The sequence below is a fragment of the Cyanistes caeruleus genome, chromosome 17, assembly GCF_971803275.1.
Source record: "Cyanistes caeruleus chromosome 17, bCyaCae1.hap1.1, whole genome shotgun sequence".
Taxonomy (NCBI): domain Eukaryota; kingdom Metazoa; phylum Chordata; class Aves; order Passeriformes; family Paridae; genus Cyanistes; species Cyanistes caeruleus.
Genome location: NC_141717.1, coordinates 11,233,645 through 11,256,068, shown reverse-complemented (window position 1 = coordinate 11,256,068; position 22,424 = coordinate 11,233,645). Strand labels below are relative to the sequence as shown.

At 47.0% G+C, this 22,424-nt stretch overlaps 2 protein-coding genes across 2 annotated transcripts in view; one reads left to right on the top strand and one right to left on the bottom strand.

Moving 5' to 3' along the window:
• ADAP1 (ArfGAP with dual PH domains 1) overlaps positions 1-8,672 on the top strand; it is a 48,381-nt gene extending 39,709 nt beyond the window's left edge. Inside the window, exons 5-11 of the mRNA XM_086853840.1 lie at positions 1,154-1,266; positions 1,718-1,864; positions 4,871-4,954; positions 5,875-5,937; positions 6,302-6,373; positions 6,775-7,003; positions 7,364-8,672. Of these exons, the coding sequence (XP_086709966.1) occupies positions 1,154-1,266; positions 1,718-1,864; positions 4,871-4,954; positions 5,875-5,937; positions 6,302-6,373; positions 6,775-7,003; positions 7,364-7,392 (737 nt within the window). The 3' untranslated portion in view covers positions 7,393-8,672. The remainder of the gene's footprint in view (positions 1-1,153; positions 1,267-1,717; positions 1,865-4,870; positions 4,955-5,874; positions 5,938-6,301; positions 6,374-6,774; positions 7,004-7,363) is intronic.
• Positions 8,673-10,152: 1,480 nt separating this feature from the next.
• On the bottom strand, positions 10,153-22,151 carry GET4 (guided entry of tail-anchored proteins factor 4). Its single transcript, XM_086853846.1, has 9 exons — positions 21,860-22,151; positions 17,569-17,647; positions 17,077-17,158; positions 16,637-16,786; positions 14,888-15,026; positions 12,967-13,107; positions 12,807-12,882; positions 12,561-12,633; positions 10,153-11,509 (listed from the first exon to the last, which is right to left on the bottom strand). The coding sequence occupies exons 1-9, from the start codon at positions 22,015-22,017 to the stop codon at positions 11,421-11,423; spliced, it is 987 nt and encodes a 328-aa protein (XP_086709972.1). The 5' UTR covers positions 22,018-22,151; the 3' UTR covers positions 10,153-11,420.
• Between the last annotated feature and the right edge of the window lie 273 nt (positions 22,152-22,424).

Sequence of the window (22,424 nt, the reverse complement as noted above, 5' to 3'; positions counted from 1 at the left end):
TGCCACAGGGTACAGAGGGGTTTGCTGATGGAGCAGGGAGCAGAGCCTGCCTCTGCATCAGGCAGAGCTGTGGTTCCCCAGCAGTTCTGCACAGCAGCCTGGGCTGTTCCTGCTCTGCTGATGGATGCAGCTGCCCTTGGCTGGGCTTTGGTTGCTTCCTTGGCTGCTTCCCCTTGCTCAGACTTGGGGTAATCCTGCTTCCTGTGGGTTCTTCTCTTTCTGACACTGCCAGTGTCCTCTAAAGGGGTTTTTGCTAGGGAAGCTCCTAGCCAGCCCATAGTGGGGTAGGGTTGAATTGATGGACTGAACGAGCTGGGTCTGATCCTGATTTTGGAGAAGATTCTTCCAAGCTGGATGGGTGGACTAGAGAAAAAAAAATAGCTTTTTTTTTAAACTAGCCCCTGATGTATCCAGTGTTGGTCCCCTGGGATACTAGACTGGTGCACATGGGCCATGAGGCTCCAGTGGGCTGGAGCACTCCTGCACAGGAGGGATGGAGAGGGCTCAGAGCTGGAAGGAATAGAAGGACAGTGGTGTTATCCCTCAGTGCTGGCTGTGGGATGACAAATCCTGTCTGCATCTCGGGGCAGCAGCAAGCTGGGTTTGTGGGATGCAGGCAGCGGGGGCTGCTGGGTCTCAGAGGGACAGAGGGACACCCTCTGCTGTGCTGGCTCACCCAGGGCTGAGCTGCAGCACTGCTGGATCTCAGAGGGACAGAGGGACACCCTCTGCTGTGCTGGCTCACCCAGGGCTGAGCTGCAGCACTGCTGGGTCTCAGAGGGACAGAGGGACACCCTCTGCTGTGCTGGCTCACCCAGGGCTGAGCTGCAGCACTGCTGGGTCTCAGAGGGACAGAGGGACACCCTCTGCTGTGCTGGCTCACCCAGGGCTGAGCTGCAGCACTGCACGAGGGGTCCCTGCAGGCAGTCACCCCCTGGGTGTCAGAGTGGAGATGTCTGAAGCACAAGCTGTTGGAACAGAACCAGAGCAGAGTGAGAAGGGCAGATCTGAAGGAGAAGGCCCATTTCATTCATGTCCTCAGCAGAACAGCCACACTTGGTTTGCTTAGTTCTGAAGCTGTAGTTCTTTATCTCAAATCTCTTTTAAATACAGTACTTTATCCCTGGTTCTCAGTCACTCCTTTCTGCTGCAGGGTACCGAGAAGGATTTCTGTGGAAGAGAGGACGCGACAATGGGCAATTCTTAAGCCGAAAATTCGTGTTGTCAGAGAGGGAAGGTGCTCTGAAGTACTTCAACAAAAATGATGTGAGTACCTGGGCTTGCTGTGTGCAGGTGGGATCACAGCTGTGAGAGCATCCTGGAACACATAATTCCCAGGGCATCACTTTATTTATACAATTTCCATAAGCACTGAATCCCCAGTTGCTCCTGGAGAAGAGCACCAGGCTCAGCTCACCCTCTCTTAGTGGGGTTTGCTCTGCTCCTCCACCACATGGAGAGACTTTAGTCTGCCTTTTTTTGTATCCCTGCTGAATTTTGCAGAAGAACAGAGCATTTTTCCAGGCTGGCAGGAAGCACTCATTGACACCCGAGCAGGGTCTCAGATGTCTCATCACCAGGTAGTTTTGTGGGCTGGGATCCATGTGTTTCTAGCTAATGGCCTCAAACAAAACAGGCCTTTTTTCTGACCAAGTGAGCTGCTTTCTGGTTTGAAAGCCACTTCTTAGGGCTTTGCTCACTCAGCTGTGTTTTCCAGGCAAAAGAACCCAAAGCAATTATGAAGATCGAACACCTAAATGCGACTTTCCAGCCTGCAAAAATCGGGAACCCACACGGACTGCAGATCACTTACTTGAAGGACAATAGCACAAGGAACATCTTTGTCTATCATGAAGATGGCAAGGTGAGGCTGTGGAAGGTTTGGGGGGTGGTCCTGGGGGCTGGTGCTGCTCAGAGCCAGCCTGTGGCACACCAGGCTCTAACCAAGCTGGGCTCACTTGGAGGGTGGAAGATGCACAGCCAGCTTTGAGAGGGTTTGTCGTGTTCTTCCAAGCACAAGGGGTGGAAAACTCTGTTCTAATAAACAGATGCAAATGGAAGGAATTGGGGATTTCTTGCATCTTGGAGTAGAGGATTTTTCAAGGCAGGCTCCTCTGTAGCCAGAGAAGGAGACAGGGTGGATGGAGCATTGGCAGATGAGGGGACTCAGCCCAGACACTTGCAAAAGGGGAAGCAAACTGGAATATAGGAGAAGCAGGGGAACTGTCGTGGTTCTGCCTATCTCATACTTCACAAAATGCAGATATTCATGTTTGTATTGCAATAAGTCGCCTTGCTCAGGTGTCTCTGAAGGGAGGTGTGAAGCACAGGGCCCATGGGTGGTTGTTTGTGGTTTCCAGGGAGCTACTCCAGCAGAGCTGCCCCCAAACTTCCCCTCCATGCCCAGTGCTGTCAGCAGGTGCTTCCTGAGCACAGCACAGTGTGACTCGAGCTGCTCTCAGGCACCTCCCTGCTGCAACTTAACCCAGAGCAGTAAGCAGCAGCTCTTTCATGGGAAAGTTGCATCCCACTGCTGTGTCAGTGTCTGTGGTTTGCTGGGCTTTGGTGGTTTGTTTGGCCAAGCTGAGGAATGCAGTCAGAGCTGTGCTGGCTTTGGGGTTTGTGTTTCAGCTGCTGAGGTTTCTGCTGGGGGCTGCTGGAAGGAGCGGTCCCACGCAGGGGCAGGATGTGCTCTGATGAAATCTGATAGTGACCCTGCTCAGTTTCTTTCAACTTCCCTGAATTTGGTCTGTCTCCTTGGCTGCACAAGGCCTGCAAGAAGATGAACCCCTTGGAGTAAACTCCTGCCCTTTGGGGCTGGAGGCTGCCCTGGCACTCACCTGTGGTCTCCTCTTGTACCCCCCAGCAGCCCCAGTGTGTCCTCCTGGAGCCCAGAGGTGCTGCCTCTCCCTGGTCTGAAGTGGTGGAACCTCATTTAGGCTCCTTCTCACATTTCAAGGAATCACAGAATGGTTTGGTGGTTCCTCTCATTCCACCCCTGCCCCCAGCAGGGACACCTTCCCCTGTCCCAGGCTGCTCCAAGCCCCTTCCAGCCTGGCCTTGGACACTCCCAGGGATGGGGCAGCCACAGCTTCTTTGGGCACCATGTGCCAGGGCCTCCCCACCCTCATAGGGAAGAATTTGGTCAAACCTCATTTGTGGCAATGGATTAACAATACTCCAGAAAGCAATTTACTGCTGGAAGTCAGTGAGGGTTTCAGCTTCTGCTTTTCTGCAGGGTGAAACCATACCTCACATCATGATCACAGAGAAAACCCACAGGTAAATAAAGAAATAAATGTGTATACAACCACCCAATTGCTGGCTATATAAGATACCAGAATTTTAATATCACAGCTTATTGTTCATTAGCTCCAGCCTGGTTTGGTCATCACTAACTTTAGGAGTGAATTCCTCTCACTGATCCTCTTTGTGTTGCTATCTGGGGTGACCTTAGCTGCTTAGGGTAGGAAAGCAAGTGATAAATGAGTAAAACCTCAGACAAGTAGGTCAGAGTTTTCTAAAACATTGTTTGGCTATGTCCTATTATGTTTTGGGTTTTTTTCCTTTAAACTTGAAGTAGCTTAACAAACCAAAGCAAAGGTTTTTAATTTTTGGGAATGGCTATTTGCCATATTAGATAATTTTTTAGATCTCCCCAATTAAAACTGAGATTTCAAAATTTCACATGAAATTTTCACATGAGTTTCCTCCTTACCCAGATCATTTCTAAAGCTTTCTAAACTAAAAAATTTAAATCTTAGAGAAGGCAAACTTCTTTGATCTGGTCTTTTCTACACTACATCGACCTCACCTGAAAGGGCTGAGTGTTTATTTTAGGATTAAGTCTGGCTCATTGAACTCATTGAATTGTTGAGCTCATTGAATGTCCCTGATGTGATGTGTGAAGCATCACCTGCATTAATGACAGCAGGACAGCTCAGCATCCCTCTCCCTGTGCCTAGCATCCCTCTCCCTGTGCCCAGCATCCCTCTCCCTGTGCCCAGCATCCCTCTCCCTGTGCTCAGCATCCCTCTCCCTGTGCTCAGCATCCCTCTCCCTGTGCTCAGCATTCTAGGCTGGAGTTAATCTCCCTCCCAACACGCCTTCCCTGGTCCCACAGTCTCAGACCACAAGGCAGTGTTTGAGTGCTCCCTGTGTGGGACACTTAAAATTAATGTGGCATTTCTCAGCAAAACCTTCAGGGACATAGAGCACAAGCTGTTGGGTCTTGCCAGAGATAAATGAATACATGAGTTTAAAAACAAAACAATTATTTTGGAGGAGGAAAAGAATGGAGAGAGATTTTTGCCAAGAAAAGGGAGAAGTGCCAGAGCTTCTTGGACTTCAGTAGCACTGTGGCTGTCCCTAAAGGACTCACAGGCACAGCTGATAGACTGGGGTACAAAATGAAGAGATGTTTAGCTACTCTTTCAGCAAAACATTGAAGTGTGTTGCTGGAATTTGGGTGGGATGCTGGTGCTGCTCTGGTGCTGGAGGGGCTGGGGACAGGGGTGGGTGGGCAGGTTGCACCAGCCAGCACCAGCCCAGCTGTGTTTATAGGGTCAGCTCAGTATTTGAAATGCTCTTTTGGGGCTGGTTTTGCCAGTTCTGAGATGTTTAAATCCTCCCCTCTGTGCCCTCGGTGCTCACTGGAAGCTGCAGAGCTCTGTACACGTCTGGCAGCCCAGAACAGCAGCTGAGTGTTCACATCCTTCACCTCTTTGCTGTATTCTATGGCTTTTAGGATTGCTGCTACACTGTGCTCTGTCACTGGAGCCAGAGTGATGGGAGAGATGAAAGGCAGCGGGATCAGGTTATTTTGTGTGCAGGCTGCATTCCTCACTCTGCTTTTCTTCTCCATGATCAGGAAATCGTGGATTGGTTCAACGCCATCCGGGCAGCACGTTTCCATTACCTACAAGTGGCATTCCCTGGAGCCAGTGACTCTGATGTGAGTGTTCCTGCAGCATTGCTTGCTGGAGGTTTTTTTTTCCCCTCTCACTCATTCTTAGCATGCTGTTAACAAGCTGGAAGGTTTGGGGAGTGCTCCATCCTTCGGAGCATTCTGCAATTACCAGGCTGAATTACCAGGCTTTTGTGGTGGGATGCTGAGCCCAGGAGCAGCACCTGCTCCCAACACCCAGCCGTGGAGCCCAGGCACTCCCAGGGGCTGGGGGAGGAACTCCAGCACTGCCTCACCTGCAGGAGCCCTGAGCAGGGCTCAAAGGCTGTTGCTCTAATAACAAAAGCCAAAACAGAGGTTGGAAGGCAGGAAAGGTGAGGGCAGAAGGATGTCTGTGCCCTGCCTGAGTTCTCTGCAGGTCAGCACAGCCTGGCTTATAAATGCCTGTGGTTTCCGGGCGCTGGAGCTGCTAATTGTGTTACCCTGGGCTAATGCAATTCCAGAGGCTGCTCTGACGTGCTGTCAGCCAGGGCTGTGTGCTGCTCTTGGGGGTAACATCACTGTGGTGCTGCTTGTTGATTACTCCCTGCTACCTCCTTGCCTGTAGCTTTTGAAATCTAATTGCATTTCCTGCCTTCTACCAGATATCTGGGAGGGGTCCAGCCGTGGTTCTGCAGGGTGGATCTGTCCCTGCCTGCCCTGCACCCTGAGGAGTTTGGGAGATTCTCCTGGAGGCTGCTGGCTGTGCTGGGCAGCTGCTCCAAGGTGTTTCCTCCTCTTCTGAGCGCTGGGGAGGAGCAGGGCTGGAGCTGTCAGGCAGAGCCATGGGGTGGGCTCAGGGCTGGGGCCCAGCTCAGTGTGGATTTTCCTTCCAGGGACCCCCAGCCCTGCCCAGCTCAGCCAGAAACCCCCAGTCCCCTCCATCTGACACTGCTCTTTTCTGTCCTCTTTGGCTGTTGTTCTTGCAGCTGGTGCCAAAGCTTTCTAGAAACTACCTGAAGGAAGGATACATGGAGAAAACGGGGCCAAAGGTAGGATATGAAGCATTTTTCAGTCCTTCCAAACATGAGTCTTGCTCTGTATGGCCCTGAGAAGGGGTTGCTGCTGGGCCAAACCAACCTTGCCAGAGAGGCAAAGCCATAACTCTGTGAATAACTCTGTGTTTAATGCACTTTCATCACCTTTGAGCAAACATTAAAAAAATCCAAATCTACATCACAAAGGCCCTTCCTGGTACAGCTGGCCCAAACCCTGGCTGTGGTGGCTCATGATGGCTCAGAAGCCATCTGTTCCCAGCTCCCCCAGCCCATCAGGCTCCTCCAAGTGCTTTGGGACTCCTGGGCCATGCGTGGTTAGAGAGAAGCTGTGCTGATCTGGCGTTTTTTGACTCTTCAGCAAACAGAGGGATTCAAGAAGCGATGGTTCACCATGGATGACCGACGGCTCATGTATTTCAAAGATCCCCTGGTAAGATGAAGATGCCTGGGCTGCCTGTTGAGAATTATCTGCAATATTACTGCTACTACTAATAAGAATAATAGCAGTAATAATTAGAGTCATGGTCTGCAGTGAAGGGCAGGCTGGTGGGAGAGCCGAGGGGGCACAACACCGTCACTGCGTGGTGGCTCTGTCTGGTGTCCAGTGTGCAGTAACCCTGTGCATAGACACCAAAACCACTTTAAGACCCCTGTCCATGATGTATTCTGCATCTGGAGCTTGGCTCCCTGGTGCTGGTGCTGTATTGTGGGTGCCCCTGGGTGAGGAGCAGGGCTGTGGGTGGTGCTGCTGGAGCTGTGGCTGTCCTGGCTGCCTGGGATGCAGAGCTCCCTTCACGCTCAGCCCTGCCTGACTGCTCTGCTGTCTCCTAGGATGCCTTTGCAAGAGGGGAGGTTTTTATTGGGAGCAAGGAAAACAGCTACAAGGTGCTGGAAGGGCTCCCACCATCCACGCAGGGGAACCACTGGCAGCACGGGATAACCATCGTCACCCCGGACCGGAAATTCCTCTTTGCCTGCGAGACAGAGGATGACCAGCTGGAGTGGATCACCACCTTTCAGAAAGTCATCAGCAGGCCCATGCTGCCTCAGGAATACGCAGGTGAGTCCCCTGGGGAGGGCTGGATGCCTGTCCTGGCTGAGGGCTGCAGGATGGGATGGCTGGGGAGGGACTGGGGATGCAGGACATCGCTCCTCCTGGTCTGTGCGAGGCGGCTCCTCTGTGCCCGGTGGGATGCAAAGGCTGTTTGGCCACAGAGGGGCTCACCCTGGCAGGAGGAGGAGGAAGAGGGTGGTATGCTTCCCTCTTCATTGCCTCTGGTGTGTTGTCCATGCTGCTGTAAGGGTTATGGGGGTAATTAAAGCCAAGGAGCAGCAGGGAAGGACCACTTTGTGTCAGGCTGTCGGCACCTGCCAGTGCTTGCCCTGCTTTAACTTGATTTTCTCTATTTTTTCTTTTCAGTGGAAGCCCATTTCAAACATAAACCTTAGCTGGGACTGGCTGGGCAGACCTGAGGAGTGAGCTTCTGTTTACAACACAACGTGGTTTTATTTGAAATGTTAAAAATAATTCATAATAACAGTAATAATAATAACAATAATAATACTTCCCTTTCCCCTCATCATTCACTTGATCATGTCGGAAGGGCGGCAGTGGAATGTCAGAGAAGATCCTGGTCCAACTTGAACTTCATCTCTGTGGCTGCTCTGTGGGATGGGACAGGTGGTCCTGCCACCCCATCACCCCACACCTGCTGGGAAGGGTGTCCCACCCAGCTTCACCAGGATGGCAGAGACTGTTGGTGGCACATCCCAGGGGCAGCTGGGACTTTTCCCCATGCTCAGGTCCCTGGCTGCTGGAGCTGAGCATCCCCACACTCAGATGGCTGCCAGCCCTTTCCAGGGGGGCTGCAAGTCCCCAGGAGGTGACATCCCTGTGGGATGGGAAACAGCCTGGAAACACAGGACGTGGTGCTGTGCAAAACAGCTGAGCCTGCCGGGGTAAATGATAAGAAAATTATCCCCTGGGGACTGGTGGTGATGCTGTACCTGGAGAGGGTCAAATAGGATTTCGAAGTAGAGGAAATGGGCATCATCAGCCTCGTTACGTTAACGAAGGGCAGGGAGGGGGGCTGCAAGGGAGACACCAAGCCATGAGGTGATGCTGGAGGAGCAGAGTTTTGGGGGCCAGGCCTGTGTTTGGCTCCTGGGTCATCCTTGTTCCGTGGTCTGGGGGGCTTTGCCCCATTTGAGGAGCCCGGTATGCAGCTGTGGGGTTGAGCTTTATCTGCAGTTTTGCTCGTGGGCACCATCAAAGCCTGTCCCAGCTCACTCCCAGCAGGTACATCCCTTCTCCAGACTTGGTGGTTGCACTTTTCCCCCAATAATTCAATCTTTTTTCACTGATTTTTCTTTTCCTGCCAAAAAAAAAAAAAAAGCAAAAAAAAAGCAAAAAAAAAAGCAAGGAAAAATGAAAAAAAAAAGCTGCTTGAAGTGACGTTTCAGTTTCAGCGCGGTGTTGAGCACTGTAATTCCTGCAGTCAGGGCGGGCGGGCTGGGACCTGCACACCAGGTGCTGGATTTTTACCCAAAAATGAGATTTCCTGCGTGCCCTGAAGGCCCAGCCCCAGCCACGGACCTGTCCCACGCGTTTCTTAGGTTGGTTGTGTATCTGAGAGCATCTCATCGGCTGTGTGCATTCATTCTGTCACTGGTAAGACAACTGTGGTACTAAATGTCATTCAAACCAATAAATTATTATTATTATGTCAGAGCCGTGGCCGTGTGGTGCTGGGGCAGGGGAGGGAGGTGGGGTTAAAAAGCAGCAGATGGAAACAAGGTGCTGGTGCTGGCAGAGCCCCGGGGGGCTGGGACACCCTCTAAACCACCTGCCCCACCCAGAGTGTGTTATTTTATATACTATTGGTGTATATGTGTGTGATACAGTGCAGATTCTGGGTATTTTCTCTACAATACGTGATGTGTGCACACATACACAAAGGCTAGCTGGTTCTTGGGATGGAGAAATAAGCTTTATGGAGGGGGTTGTTGGCTATTCACAGACAACTGGAACTGTGTAGTGGATAAATAATAGATAAAGTAATAGATAAAATGTGTGTATGTATGAGGTGTTCATGTGCACATTCATGTATAGATGTAGCACTCAGACATATTCAGTTTACAAATATATAAGCTAAATGTATTTTGCACACCTGTATATGCATAGAGACATTTTTATACTTTGTTTTCTAAAATATATGATTATATGTTATATACACATGTGCATGCTTTATATATACACATAATTTATAACCATATTTATAAATTTAAGGTGAATATATTGCATATAGGCATACATATATCTGCATGCACATGTGTATGCATAATTATAATTATATATTTAGCTTGTATTTAAAGTATTTACAAGTGTATGTTACCCACACATTGTCACTCACACATACTTACCACCACAGGCACAGCAGAAGCAGGCAGAGGACAGACTGGGCTCCTTTTTGTGTTTATAGGTAGCTATAAAAATCGTTTTGTGTGCATGTATAATTAAGAATACTATTATAAATGGTATGTCATACAAGTATATAATTATTATCTATACAAAAGGCTGTTTATATGTGTGTGTATATACATGTATTTTAAATTCCTGGGTATATATTTTATACACACACACACACATATGTTCTGTATATACTGTTGTAATTATTGAATATACGTTTTGTAGATTCACAGGAGGGTGCCCCAGCCCTGGAGCACTGCCCTCCTGCCAGGGCTGGGGTTTTGGGGTCAGGGCACATGCAGGGCTCATGGTGGGGGCTGCTGGAGGCTGCAGACAGAGCTGAGGCAAATAACCTCACATTGGTTCATACATACAGGACACAGGAGGGGACATGTGCAGGATGCCTGGGGACACCTGACACTGCCTGGAAGACACATTCCTGGCAGCCAAAAGTAATGAAATGATGTGGGTCTAAACCTCTGCTGACATCCCAGCAGACATTTACTAAATGTCTACAGCACGAGCCTGGAGAGGGAGCTCTTCCCTCAACCTGCTGCACAGCAAAGCAATCCCCAAATGCTCCAGCTATTCCAATAACCCAAGAGAAAAATACCTTTACTGCAGAGATGAAGCTGCAGCACTGAGGGCTGGACAACCCACAGTCAAATGCAGAGTGAAAAAAATAGCAAGGAATGTAAAGCTCTGCTTGGGAAACTCTTAGAAAGCAGCAATATCGCACATCCTGGTATAAAGTGTTTATTTGAGACTTCACAATTAACACAAAGTCTTCCTGTCAATGCCTTTTTTTTTTTTTTTCATACAGTCAATAAATTTGTATTAATCCCTCCCCCATGCATGATTGCTGTTTATTAATCTAAGCCTTTTTATTTTCATCATGAAAAAATAAAGCGTTTCCCCACCCTTTCACCTGTTCCCTGTACCAGACTGTGCTGCATTACAGAGGAGATGGAGAATGGCTATGCCTACTGCTGGGGGTGAAGTTACTCCATTATTTATTGATTTATTCTTTTTTTTAACAGAAAGTGTTAAATGAATCAATCACCCAAGAAAAATAAATATATCATAAAGAACCAGAAGCTCTGCAGTATCCCTTTTCTTGCCCTCCAGCCCAGTTCAAACACATCCTCTGCCCATGGCAAACCGCTCCGCTCACAGCAACGCCGCCGCCTGCACGTACGGCTGGGAACTTACTCTGGCAAAACCTCTTCCAAAGTACAGCCACAAGCCACAGGAGGTATTTTACATGCCAAATTTTTATACCTAGGCAAGAGAGATCCAGCTGGAAGCCAATCACCTGCATTCCATTAATGGGCTTTTACTCAAGAGCTATTCAACCTTGTGCTTTTCGGGAAGTATCGGCTAAACACGCGTGGGCTCAGCCAGAGCCTGGCCTTGGGGAGAGGGGCAGGCAGTATGAATGAAGGGTGTGCATGTTACTCATGGCAGTGGAAGCAGAAAATGTTCTTGTATCAATGTCTCTTGGATGTGCATCTCAAATTATGCTGCTCGGTTCGTCTCGCAGTACTTTTGGCACCAGCCTCGCAAATCAGTTATTCAATTGCTCCCCCTGCCTTTTGAGATCTTCCTTGGAAGAGGGCAGAGGGCAAGGAGGCTTTCTCAGAACAGAGACGGTATTGGGTAGGCCGTGAAGGACAAGCCCCATGTTTATGCTTTATTGAAAGACTGTGCAAAAGGGAATACTGCATCAGAAACCGCAGACCATGTTTAATCAGTCCCCAGCCGCTGGATTGGAAACCCACTAACAACCGCTCCGATTGGTTCGTTTGGCTACTTTTTGTTGGTTTCTTTCTTTTTTTTTTTTTACATAAATAATATAGACCGACAGTATAAACATTTCAGCAACCATTTCTAAAAGACCAGAGGAGCCCTTTTAGGAGCCAAGAAACAACTGCAGGATTCAAATTCCAAAAGTGTCTTTGGAGTCATCGAATCATCAGATTTACACGGCACCCAATGACAACAACATTCAGTCGAGCTCGATAGGACTGCTGTCTTCCTGACCCTCTTCTGTGTCATCATCTTCCCCAGTTCCCATCAGACTGTTTAAAAGATTTCCTAGAATAAAATAAAGGACAGGCAAAATCATTAGTTTTACATTCTCATCTCAAAAACTTTTAACTAGTTTTTCATCCTGCTACAGTACAGATTTCTGTAAAAAAAAAACAAACCAAGAGTTTTGAAGTAGGAAAGTCTCACCAATACATCAGTAATTCCACACTGGTTTCCATTAAGAATATTGATTTGAGAAGCTGTACACTGATACTGTTCCTTCTCTAAGAATATACTGGAAAAGCCCAAAGCCACATATTTATGAGTTACATAAATACAGAGGGGAAAAAAAAACCAACCAAAAGAGGAAAAACACATCTCCAGCAGTGAAACAATCAAAAAGCAGCCACAGTCTGCATCATGCTGTAAAAAATTGTCTGAAACTCAGAGGCACTGATTTAAAAGTGCCTGAATTGCTGAAAAGCAAATTACATATGATAAAAACATGATGTTCACGTTTTTCATCAAATTTTGGCTACCAGTGAACTGATGTTTGTAGGTAAAGCTTCAAGTCACTTAACAAAGAAGCTTAGTTCTCAGGGAAAACATTAATTTGATTCACATTTTATTCAAGAGCCAGGAAATGAAGGCTGAATTTCTCTATTCCATTTTGGTCCTTGTAGAAGGGCAGTATTAATTTCAGAACTTCCTCTTTGGGCACATTCATGTTGTATCAGCACTGATTAGATCTCTACCAAAGCCCCATACTTTGTTTTAGGAAAATCAGTCACTGAATTCTGAGGAAATTAAGCTTTAACACCAGGAAATTAAGCTTTAACACCAGTAAGATGCTTCTTTACATTAGGAAGCTATACCATAATGTCAGAAATTAACCATAAGAGCCTTTTTAGTGCTTCTCCTCAGCGATGAGAAGTCTACAAGCTCCCCCAAACAACTTTCACATGCAACCCATTCATTTTGCATTCCACAGCAGGGGCTGCTCCTACAGGCTATGAAAAGAATTATAAATTCCTTAGAACAGATTATCTGTTTCCAGCACAGGTGTTTTATCCAGGTCACTGATCAAAGCCTGGAGGTACCTACAAGCAGAGCTTACCTAGCAATCCCCCGTAGGACGAGGTCTGCTTGGGCGGAACTCCGAAGAAAAGCTGTCCTATTCTATCTAGGTACTGTAGGGACACAAGGTGAAAAAAAAAGTCAATTCTTTCATTTACAGGTGGAAATACTATGGGCAGAAGTCACCCACACAAGGTAAATCACCAGCTCTTGTCTACAAAGCTGGAGACAATCAGCCACCATTTCACTAATTGAGGGAGTTAAATCCTGTTTTTGAGTAACTCACCTCATTATACATGGGGTCTCTTTTCAGCGAAGGTTGATACTGTTCACACAATACTGTAAATACTGTTAGTTTTCCTCTAGAAAGGAAACAACCAAAAATGTCATCTCAGTTAACAACTGAAAAGGAAACCAAGAATGACATGACAGAAATCAGACTGTACCCATCAACTGCCAACAACAGAAACCAGATGAAGTTTAGCAGTGGTTGCACAAAGGGTGGACCCTTCTCTATCGAAGGATGTTTCTGTGTGTATGTTGTAAAAACAACTGATGCGCTGGTCTTATTTTTTAAGCAGAGAAATCTGAAAAAGGAAAGAGAATGGGGCAAGTTAAAAACAAAGGACAGAGAAATGGTTTCACCACAGAAAAAGGAAAGCCAAAATATATTTCACTTGTGCATAGAGGCCATCTCAGGCTTGAACTGATGGCAAAACACAACTGGTAGAGATGGAGATCTTTGGGGTTGGCTTGGCCATCAGCTGAAGAAGGGGAAAATCACTACTAGAATACACTGTGGAATAGGCAGGTTGGAAGGGAAAACAGACATTAAATATTAATAAAATGAGTTTAACGAGGATCTAAGCAGATTGTACAGTATGGTTACTAGAAGAGACCATCAATTTTCAAAATATGGAAGGATTGGTTACCCTGTAATTCACATTAACATGATATTCCATCTACTGGTCCAGGATTTACTATGCTGAGTTAAAACTGAATTAAAAAACATTAATTAAACACATCTCCTTTTAGTATGTATCTGTCAGGATTTGTTGACTCTGCCATTCTATTCCACCTCAACATAATGTGGCATCAGGACCACTAATAGCTTGACACACATGCCTTAAAGTCTTATAATAAAGCTGTACTTCGAGCTCCCAAGCCATTTGTCCCCAACAGATCAATCCCCCAAACAGATCAAATCCTTGTTCAGGTCCAGTTAATTTAATCTCTGCAAGTCCCATTGGCCTAACAGACCTTTATCTGGGACAAATGCTGACAGCAAGCACTAGGAAGGCTGCCACAAGCCATCTCATTTTTGATGGCAGGCTGGCCTCTAATTCTGCACTCTCACATGTGTAAGGGCTTGGGGCTGTTTTGCCTCACTGCTAGCAAGGAACTGCAATTATTTTCATTAGTGAATAAACTACCATGTAAGAGGATTTAACACAGTATTTTACATACAGTAAAGGATGCGGCAGAAGCGCCGTATAAACACTGAAAAACTAATCTTTTAACTTCTCCACAGAATTTCTCCCCATAAAATTGAGTCCTGCACATACTGGATTTCCATAAAGGATTTGCTATTGCTCAAAATCACAGCAATCTATAGCAACCAGCTATGGAAAGCAGGACAAATCTGACATGACAGCTCACTGCTGCCAAAAGAGAGACAAACTTGCTCTCACCTCCTCCCTCTCCCCCAACACCTACTCTCTCCCTGACTCCCTGCCACACAGTCCTGTCTCCACCTCCTCCTCAGACTCCTCCATGAGCTGCTTTCCCTGCCTGAAGAAGCCATCAGCTGATTAAACACAGTAAAACTGGCTTTGTCAACCTTCATTCTACATGAGCTCTGCAAAAACACACAATAGCTTGCATTCCCACCTCCTACAACATAAATGCCTAAAATGAGAGCCAGCAGCAACTCTGTCAAGGCAAGAACCATCAAACTGCTGCTCACAGACCAGGCTGACCATGACATATTGCCTCTTAGGACCTGAGTGAGAGCAAGTTCTGTGCTAAATACAGGGCCTGCTTGAGTCCAGTATTTGTAAGAACACAGAGATAAGCCCTAAGTAGACATAAAGTGGTGTTAATAGAGATAATTATTGTGCTTTCAGGGTTAAACAGATTACATTCATTCTTCAGGCAATTAACATAATTTCAGGTTTGACCTTAATACGCTATTTTACTTTTTTTCTCTGCAGTCTGACGAATTTAACACCTGAGTTTACAGTTTTCTCCTGTTGCTGTTCTGGCCAGTTTCACAGTTTCTTGTGCAAAGGCTGTGTGGTTAAATTAGATTGGTCCCACACATAATGTTATCTCAGCAAAATGCTTCAAAAGAAGTTTAACACCTACTGTAGTACTGCCTGAGCTACAAACATGTCCACCTCACTGCGGTATCCGCGGGACGAGGAGTATTCCACCAGCATATTTGCACAGCCCTCACCATCTGTCGAGTGCAAGAAGTGATACCGAGATTCACTATAGTTTTGCTCTAGAAAAAGAAAAAGGAAAAGGCTTTTAAGAAATCAGTTCAGTGTACCTGAACATAAAAACAAATTTATTAAGCTTGTACTTTGTTAGCTGGCAAAAGAACAAGAGTTATGAGTGTGGTATATAAACAAGATAATTGGTAAAAGGTCTGTAAGCTACAGACAAATTATAAAGGGAGATAATAATAAATATTACCCTAAGTACATTTGAACAACTGATATTAAATGCAGTTTACTCAATTACAGCTACTGCTGGCTTCAACTTTGGTCATATCATTTCATCTAAGTGAATGCTGACACCTGATGTGCTATCACCAGTGTTTAGGACAGGAATCAAGAAACTCCATTATTAGCCCATGTGCACCATGAAGTCAAGTAGCACATTCAGCATTCTTCTTTCATTTCCCATTTTTAGCTTAGCACACTCTTGCTACCAAAACTAAAATCACTTCCACATGCTGAATAGAACAGCAATTATACAGGAAAAATGGTGTAAGAAATGGCAATAACTTGTTAGAACCTGAAGCAAGGGACTGTGCAAAATCACTGCAATGGCAAAACTGGATAGCTGCTGATCTTTTGAATTTCAAAGCTTTCTTTTAAAAATCCTGGCCTTTTGTGGTGAAACTCAAAAGGCTACAGACTAAGAAAATGTAGGCATCTTGCTCTTCAAGAAACGGGGAGCAGACGGCTACAAAATGAGGACTTTTACTTTCAGAATGTAACTGTTTCTTATCCTGATTGTAGCAGCCTCTAGCTTGAATGCTGTGAGAAAAATCCTCCCTTTGTGGCTGGCAGCAGCCATCAGGCTAGCAGAAATCCCAGGAAAGCAGCTAGGGAATTGGCTATGGCACGCAGAGAGGCTGCAACATTGACCATTATTGGGTCAGAGTTGTTACATGAAACCACTGTCATCACTTGGACGCTACTGAAAAATGTAAAATAAACAATCATCTTGCAGTTATCCATGAGAAACCACAGAAAAAATGGCATGTATTCAACTGTTCTCAGTCACCTTTGTTATGTTTTGAACACAAGACTGTAAATACTGGCTATCATCCACAAGTAAAATAATTACTAATAGCATTTTGTGTTTCTCTTACATCCTATCACAAGGGATAAAATAGCTCATAAATCAAAGGCAACAACATTCATTTTGAAATAACCCTGCTAACCAACTTCTCAAAAAGTACTTAATTACAGTCCAAAGACTGTTTTGGATGCCAGGTGATGTATTTCAATCTTTGTCATGTTTATGCAGGATTTAAAAACAAAAAACCTGGCCAACAGAACATCTTTGCTCCCTGGCAATTTTCCTCCTAATGACACAATCAAACTATGTCTGAAGGACCAACCTGCCTTTTACAGAGAGTCTTACAGCACTTGTGTTATGGATTTTGCACTAATACAGAGCTAAAGACCCCTTTTTTTTTTTTTTTTTTTTTTCCTGTAGCATTAAGAAGACATTAATGCAAAAAACAGATAATAGCAGAATTCAATCAATCATTTCCATCTCGGCTTCCTTAGATTATTCCCAAAGCAGATCTCTCATAACACCTTGCTTTCAACATTTTCAAATGAAAACACAGAAAAGCCAGTTGATTTTTCTTACCTTTCCACAAGGTAATAGCTAGTAACTGGTGTAGTTTTGGATGTCCAAGTTTTCCTGATCCCCCACTGGACCATTTTAGTGCTCTGGATACGAAAGCCACTCTTTCAGGGGAATTTGGATCCATTAAACTAAACAATTTAGCCAAGTTTTCTAGAAGCAATAAGATTGAAAAATATTTAGCACTAAGAAAAGTAAGATGATCTGTTGCTTCTAATGCATCTCTAAGATCCATCTTCAGGACAGGCAGCATGCCCACAAAGTCATGAGGAACCCTTCACTGTCTAATGGAGTTTGCCCCCATCCATTCCTACGGGGAAGGTAGCCCTTAGCCATGTTGGGAATGTGTCCAAAAAGGATTGCAGTTTTCAAGACTATTAAAAAGTCACTGTGAAGGGAAAGCACAACAAATGCCACCAAACCCAGAGCAGAGGTCACCTCACCTAAAAGATCTTCTGCTACTTTTGCATCCGACTTCTCCAGAGACTCCAAAACCAGCATGGACAGGTCAGCAGCACTGTTTTGCTACAAAACAGACACATACTGGCAGTGATGAATGTATCAGGGCATAAAAAGAAACATCAACCAAAATTCTGGCAGCAGCAGGTTTGCTTTTATCAACATCTACAGCTAGGGCACAGTATCAAGTCTCAGCGTCCCTGATAAAAAAATTACAGCAATTTGATGGCATCAAAGAGAAGCCTCCAGGAAAGCAGAACACAGGCATTGTTTGGATGCTCACAAACACTACTGCTGCATGTTCCAGCTTGGCATAATCCGTCTTTGTGGAGAAAGGCTCAACAAAGAGATAAAACAAAAGATTGCAAAGCAATTACCCCAAACATTTACCACTGAGAATTTACCATTTGTCTCCCAAAATCTTGGGAATAACAACCCCCTGCCCCCAAGTCATACACACAAAACTAGTGACTTACCTGATTATGACTGAAGAACAGTAAAGCCCCTGAATACATTAGCTCTCTTGCTTCTGCATGTTTTCCTTGTGACATATACCTGAAAAAAATAGCAATACCATGATAAAAATTACCACTAGGTTAGTTGTGTATGCTTAAAGTTATTTAAAGGATTTAAATAACTTTATTATTTATTATAAAGTTATTTAAAGGATTAAAGGATTGCTAAAATTTAAAATAAAGACAAGGGATTTGTTTTTAAATCAGGTTAGTTTCAATAATGATGTAGCTTGAACTGCAAGCTGCAATTAGTTTTCAGCTCGAGACCTGGTGGAATAAAACAAAGAATATAAGAATGAAAATGGAAAAAGCTACAAATGTGTTTGGGGCTAGAAAAAGAAAAGGGAATGAACCCCAGACTTCAACTGAGCAAAAGATGCCAAGGTACTGAGCCTCTACCAAAGCCATCCCAGTCAAACAATTTTTGGAATACCTCCTGGAGAGCTCACTGGCCCTTCCACTGATCTAAGTTTCTCTGACCCCTCTGCCAGGGGACATCAGCCTGTCCTAATCCTCTGCTGAACCACAGGAGCTCGTCTCTCATGGGTTTGACACTGAGATAAGCACAGCCAGCAAGATTCACCATGAAACAAAATGTAATTTTTCAAACCACACCTTCTACCTTTCTCACGACTTAACACAGAAATAAGGAATTAAAGAATTTGCTCCCAGTGGTTACCCCAGGATCTCTTTCCACAGAGCTGTGATTGCAGCCTCCTGCACATCATCCTGTCAATTAACTACAGCTCTTGGAGAGCCACAGCTCGAGCTTATGAACACAGCATTTCCCATAAAGCAGTTTAGGTGGGGCAGAGTTTCCAAATTCCATTTCTTTAAACTGCTACTCAAAAAGTCAGTGTTCTCAGTAGCTGATTTGCTCATATCAGCAGAGATAAGTGGCAGCTCTACCCCTAGCACCTGCAGTTTGGTTTGGTCTCTGTGACACACCTGGGCTGTGTCACCCCTTTCTGTTCCTGGGGCTCAGGGCAGCCCCCAGGCTGTTCCAAAGCCCAGGAGTGCCTGTGGGTAACAGAGGGGTTGGTGGTTCTGGGGGTGAAGGAGTCAGGGGGTGGTGGGACAGCAGGACAGTGTGGCCATGGAGGGTCACAGCAAACAAAGGAATAACCAGAGCATCCCAAACCTCTTGTGATGTGCCCCAGATTCCTGTCACATGTGTGTCCACCGGGGACAGGCCCTACTGGTAACATCACACAGACAACAAACAAGGGAGGAGACACTCCTCCCATCCTCTCATAAACTCTAAGAAACCCCAAGGTCTTTTATCCAAAACAGAACTGAAATAATGGAAGGCAAGACAGCAGTGCTTTGAAACAATCCTCAACAACTTGGATTTGCAATCACCATGGTAAATGTGAATCAAATGAATCTGTAGCTCCAACATTTTTATAGTTGGGCTCCCATCCAGGTTTGCTTCTAGGAGTTGGACTCAGCATGGATCCACTTCCACAAATTCTACGTCCAGTAGATTCACAATGCTATAAGGAAGCTCATAATCTAAGAATTATTACAGAAGATACTAAAAGATGCTGAAAACAATTTTATGATATAAAATATATCTTAAAGAGCTGGGGATTTTCAAAGAACTGTTATCAGAAAAGTTTCTTAATAAAAATAAATTGATGACATTGCTCTAAATGGAATTTAAAACAAGAGAAATCCTGGAACACATTATTTATAGCAGAAAAAATGACCTACAAGTATCAGGGAAATAGAAATGGATGTAACAAGGATATTACACTTTGAAGAGTGACTCAGTTACCAAATCATGAAGAGAGAAGAGTTCAGTCCAGCCAGCCTGGGGAGTAACAAACACCACCAGCTCAGGTGTGTCAGCTCAGGGTAGCTCAGGGTTTGGCAGGAACAGCAGTTTTCCACCTGCTCTATGGATCTTGGAGGGATAATAAGTCTGCAGGAGGCAGGCTTATGGTAATCTTTCCTCCTCCACTTCCCCTCCTCCACTCTAAAATACATCTCAGTGCATGAAACTGAGTCAGGATTTCAAGTTTACCCTCTGACAGATGAGACAAATGTTTCATAGGACAGTGTGTTTAAAAGGAATAAGCACTAGCTATCCCAATCACAGTTCCAGAGCTCAGGTCATCCCAATCTGCATTAATGTGTCTGAAAAGATGCTGATTTTTATCACATTTTACAGAGGATTGACAAGACTACCCAGCCATGTAAATGTCACCTTTTCATTTAACTGAACACATCCTTTCACTTGTATTTAAAATAGAAAAGGCAGGATCTTTGATTCCAAATTAATTCAGGGAGGCTTGAGTATGTGAGTTAATATATCCAGAAGACTGGAGAAGTGACCTCCTGAGCTAAGACTTCTCACACCACTGCAGACACCACATCACATAATCCCTACTATAAAATAGGCCAGGCTTTGTCTTAAATTTAGATTTATTCTCAAATACAATTTAAGTCTTAAGGCCTGGATGGTGCCTTGCTGATCCCATCAGAGGGGTTATGGAAGAACAAACTGATTTACTGTGATGGTGCAGGGCAGGGCAGGCTGTCTGATGTACACTGGGAACACAAGTAGGATTATGCACCAAGGACTTTCTTCCCCACTTTCTACCAAGACTGCTGTTTTTCTGTGCTTACCCATAGGCCTGTTCTCATCCTAACACAAATGAGGTCTGAGGATAGGAGACAAAGGACAGAGAGGGTGGTGCCCAGCTTTGGACCTCTCACTTCAAGAAAGACTCTGAGATGCTGGAACATGTGCAGAGAAGAGCAGTGGAGCTTGTGAAGAGTCCAGAGCATGAGTCTGATGAGGAGCAGCTGAGGGAGCTGGGGGACTCAGCTTGGACAAAAGGAGGCTCAGGAAGGACCCTTCTCTCTACAACACCTGAAAGGAGGTTGGAGCCATGTGCTCTTCTCCCAGGCAGCAGGTGACAGGATGACAGGAAATGGCTTTAACAGGAGGTTCAGGTCTGACACTGGGAGAAATTTCTTCACAGAAGGGGTGGTGAAGCATTGGAACTGGGCCCAGCAGCCCAGGGAGGTGGTGGAGTCGTGTTCCCTGGAAGGGTTCAAGAAACAACCAGATGTGGCATTTAGTGCCATCGTCCAGTTGACAGGTGATGAAAACCAAAAGTTGGACCTGCTGCCATCAGAGGTCTTTTCCAACCTAATTGATTCTGTGAAGCCATATTTCCATCCTGTCCTCTCCCAGCAGAACCACAAGTAAATAAAGCTGGGACCAACTGAGGAATCCCCTACAACAAACACCTTCTTCTGTGCTCCTGCAAGCAAGGGATGAGAGAAAGGGTGACCCCTGCAAGTTGCAGTGGACATGAAAAGCTAAGCCTAAAAATGCTTTGCAATAAAAACAATTTCCTAATGACAAAAGAGACAGTAGTAACACTTCTGAACAAATGCCCAGGCCTACTCTACTTAGTCACTGTCACGTACACAAATACTACACCAAGTGGAATTTATTCCAAAAAAGCTCCTCCGTGCAGGCGATCCTGGCCAATCTGAGAGCTGCCCCTTTCGGACCCTGCACCAGGGTGACCGTGCCGTGCAACAAAGTAGCCCTATGTCCCGGCTGGGCAACAATCAACCTTCAAACCCCGAATCCGTCACTGCGCGGCTCCTGACATTTACACCGAGCTGGCAGAGCAGCGCCTGTGCGGGGCTCAGCTCCAGGACGGGCCCGGGACACGGGGCGAGCCCCGGCCCGAGCGCCAGGGGAGACAACCCGAGTTCATCCCGCTGTTTGGGGGGCTTCACTCTGCCTCCAGGGAACGTGGGGCCACCGAGAGGCGTTGGGGGACGGGGGACCGAAACTCCGCTCTGCCCGTGACCTCTGGGCACCGTGACGCAACACCCCCCGCGCGTCACCGGACAGTGGCCGGGCCGGCGGGGCACGGACCGGGCCGGGCGCGGGGCTGGCCTCCAAAGGCCGGCGAGCAGCGGCTCCCCCGCTGGCCCGAGGCGCTGACTGAGCCGGGGAAGGTGACGCGGCCGAGCCGGGCCGAACCCGGGGCCGCCGCTCCTCGGCCCGGGCCGGGCCCCGCTTGGGCCGGCGCCGCGCGCCCGCCCCACCCCGCCCCCCTGCGGACCAATCAGGGAGCGGGATGCGGAGATGGACAGGCGCAACGGCCAATGGGAAGCGGCCGTGGGCGCGGCGGGCGGCAGCGGGGGAGAGTGCGTGGGAAGGCTCTGGAAGGCCGGGCGGGGGAGGGGCGGCGCGGCGGGCCCGGCGCGGCCCTACCTGAAGAAGAGCGTCCGGTACATCTGGTGCGCCTCGTAGTAGTCGCCCTTCTCGACGCTGGCGCGCAGCTTGCCCTCCACGCGCTGCACGCCGCCGCGGTTCCTGCCGCCACCGCCTTTCGCGGCTTCCTGCTCCGCCGCCATGATCGCCGCCGCCATCAGCGCGGAGGACGGGGAGGGGAGGCGGGGGCCGGGCGCATGCGCACGCAGCCCCGGCGCCCCGCTGCCCGGCTTCCGCCCGTTCGGACGGCGGCCCGCGAGGCTCAGCCCGCGCGGCTGCGCGCGGCGCCCTAGCGGTAACGGCAGCGAGAGAGGAACCCCCGGGACTGGAGCGGGGCACGACCGGCCCTGCAGCGCACAACAGAGCAGGAAACTGCAGAGTAATGTTAAAAAGTAACAAAAATCAAGGAATGATTGATGGAGCACCGGTAATCAGACTGGGTAAGGACTGCTCTGGCTCAGGGATCTAGGCAAGGCTCAGAAACAGGGGTTAAACCAAGCCCCCCCCTTCACACAGCTGAAAGTCAGCCAGCAAGGAAGCACTTTTTTCCCCCAAATAAAAAAAG

Coding starts and splice junctions, on each gene's coding strand:
- GET4 (XM_086853846.1), bottom strand. CDS start 22,017: ATGGCGGCGGCGATCATGGCGGCGGAGCAGGAAGCCGCGAAAGGCGGT. Junction 12,883..12,966: donor CTGTTGTTGGCAGTTGATGG/GTACAGTCTGAT, acceptor TTTCCTTTCTAG/AGGAAAACTAACAGTATTTA. Junction 12,634..12,806: donor GAGACCCCATGTATAATGAG/GTGAGTTACTCA, acceptor GTGTCCCTACAG/TACCTAGATAGAATAGGACA.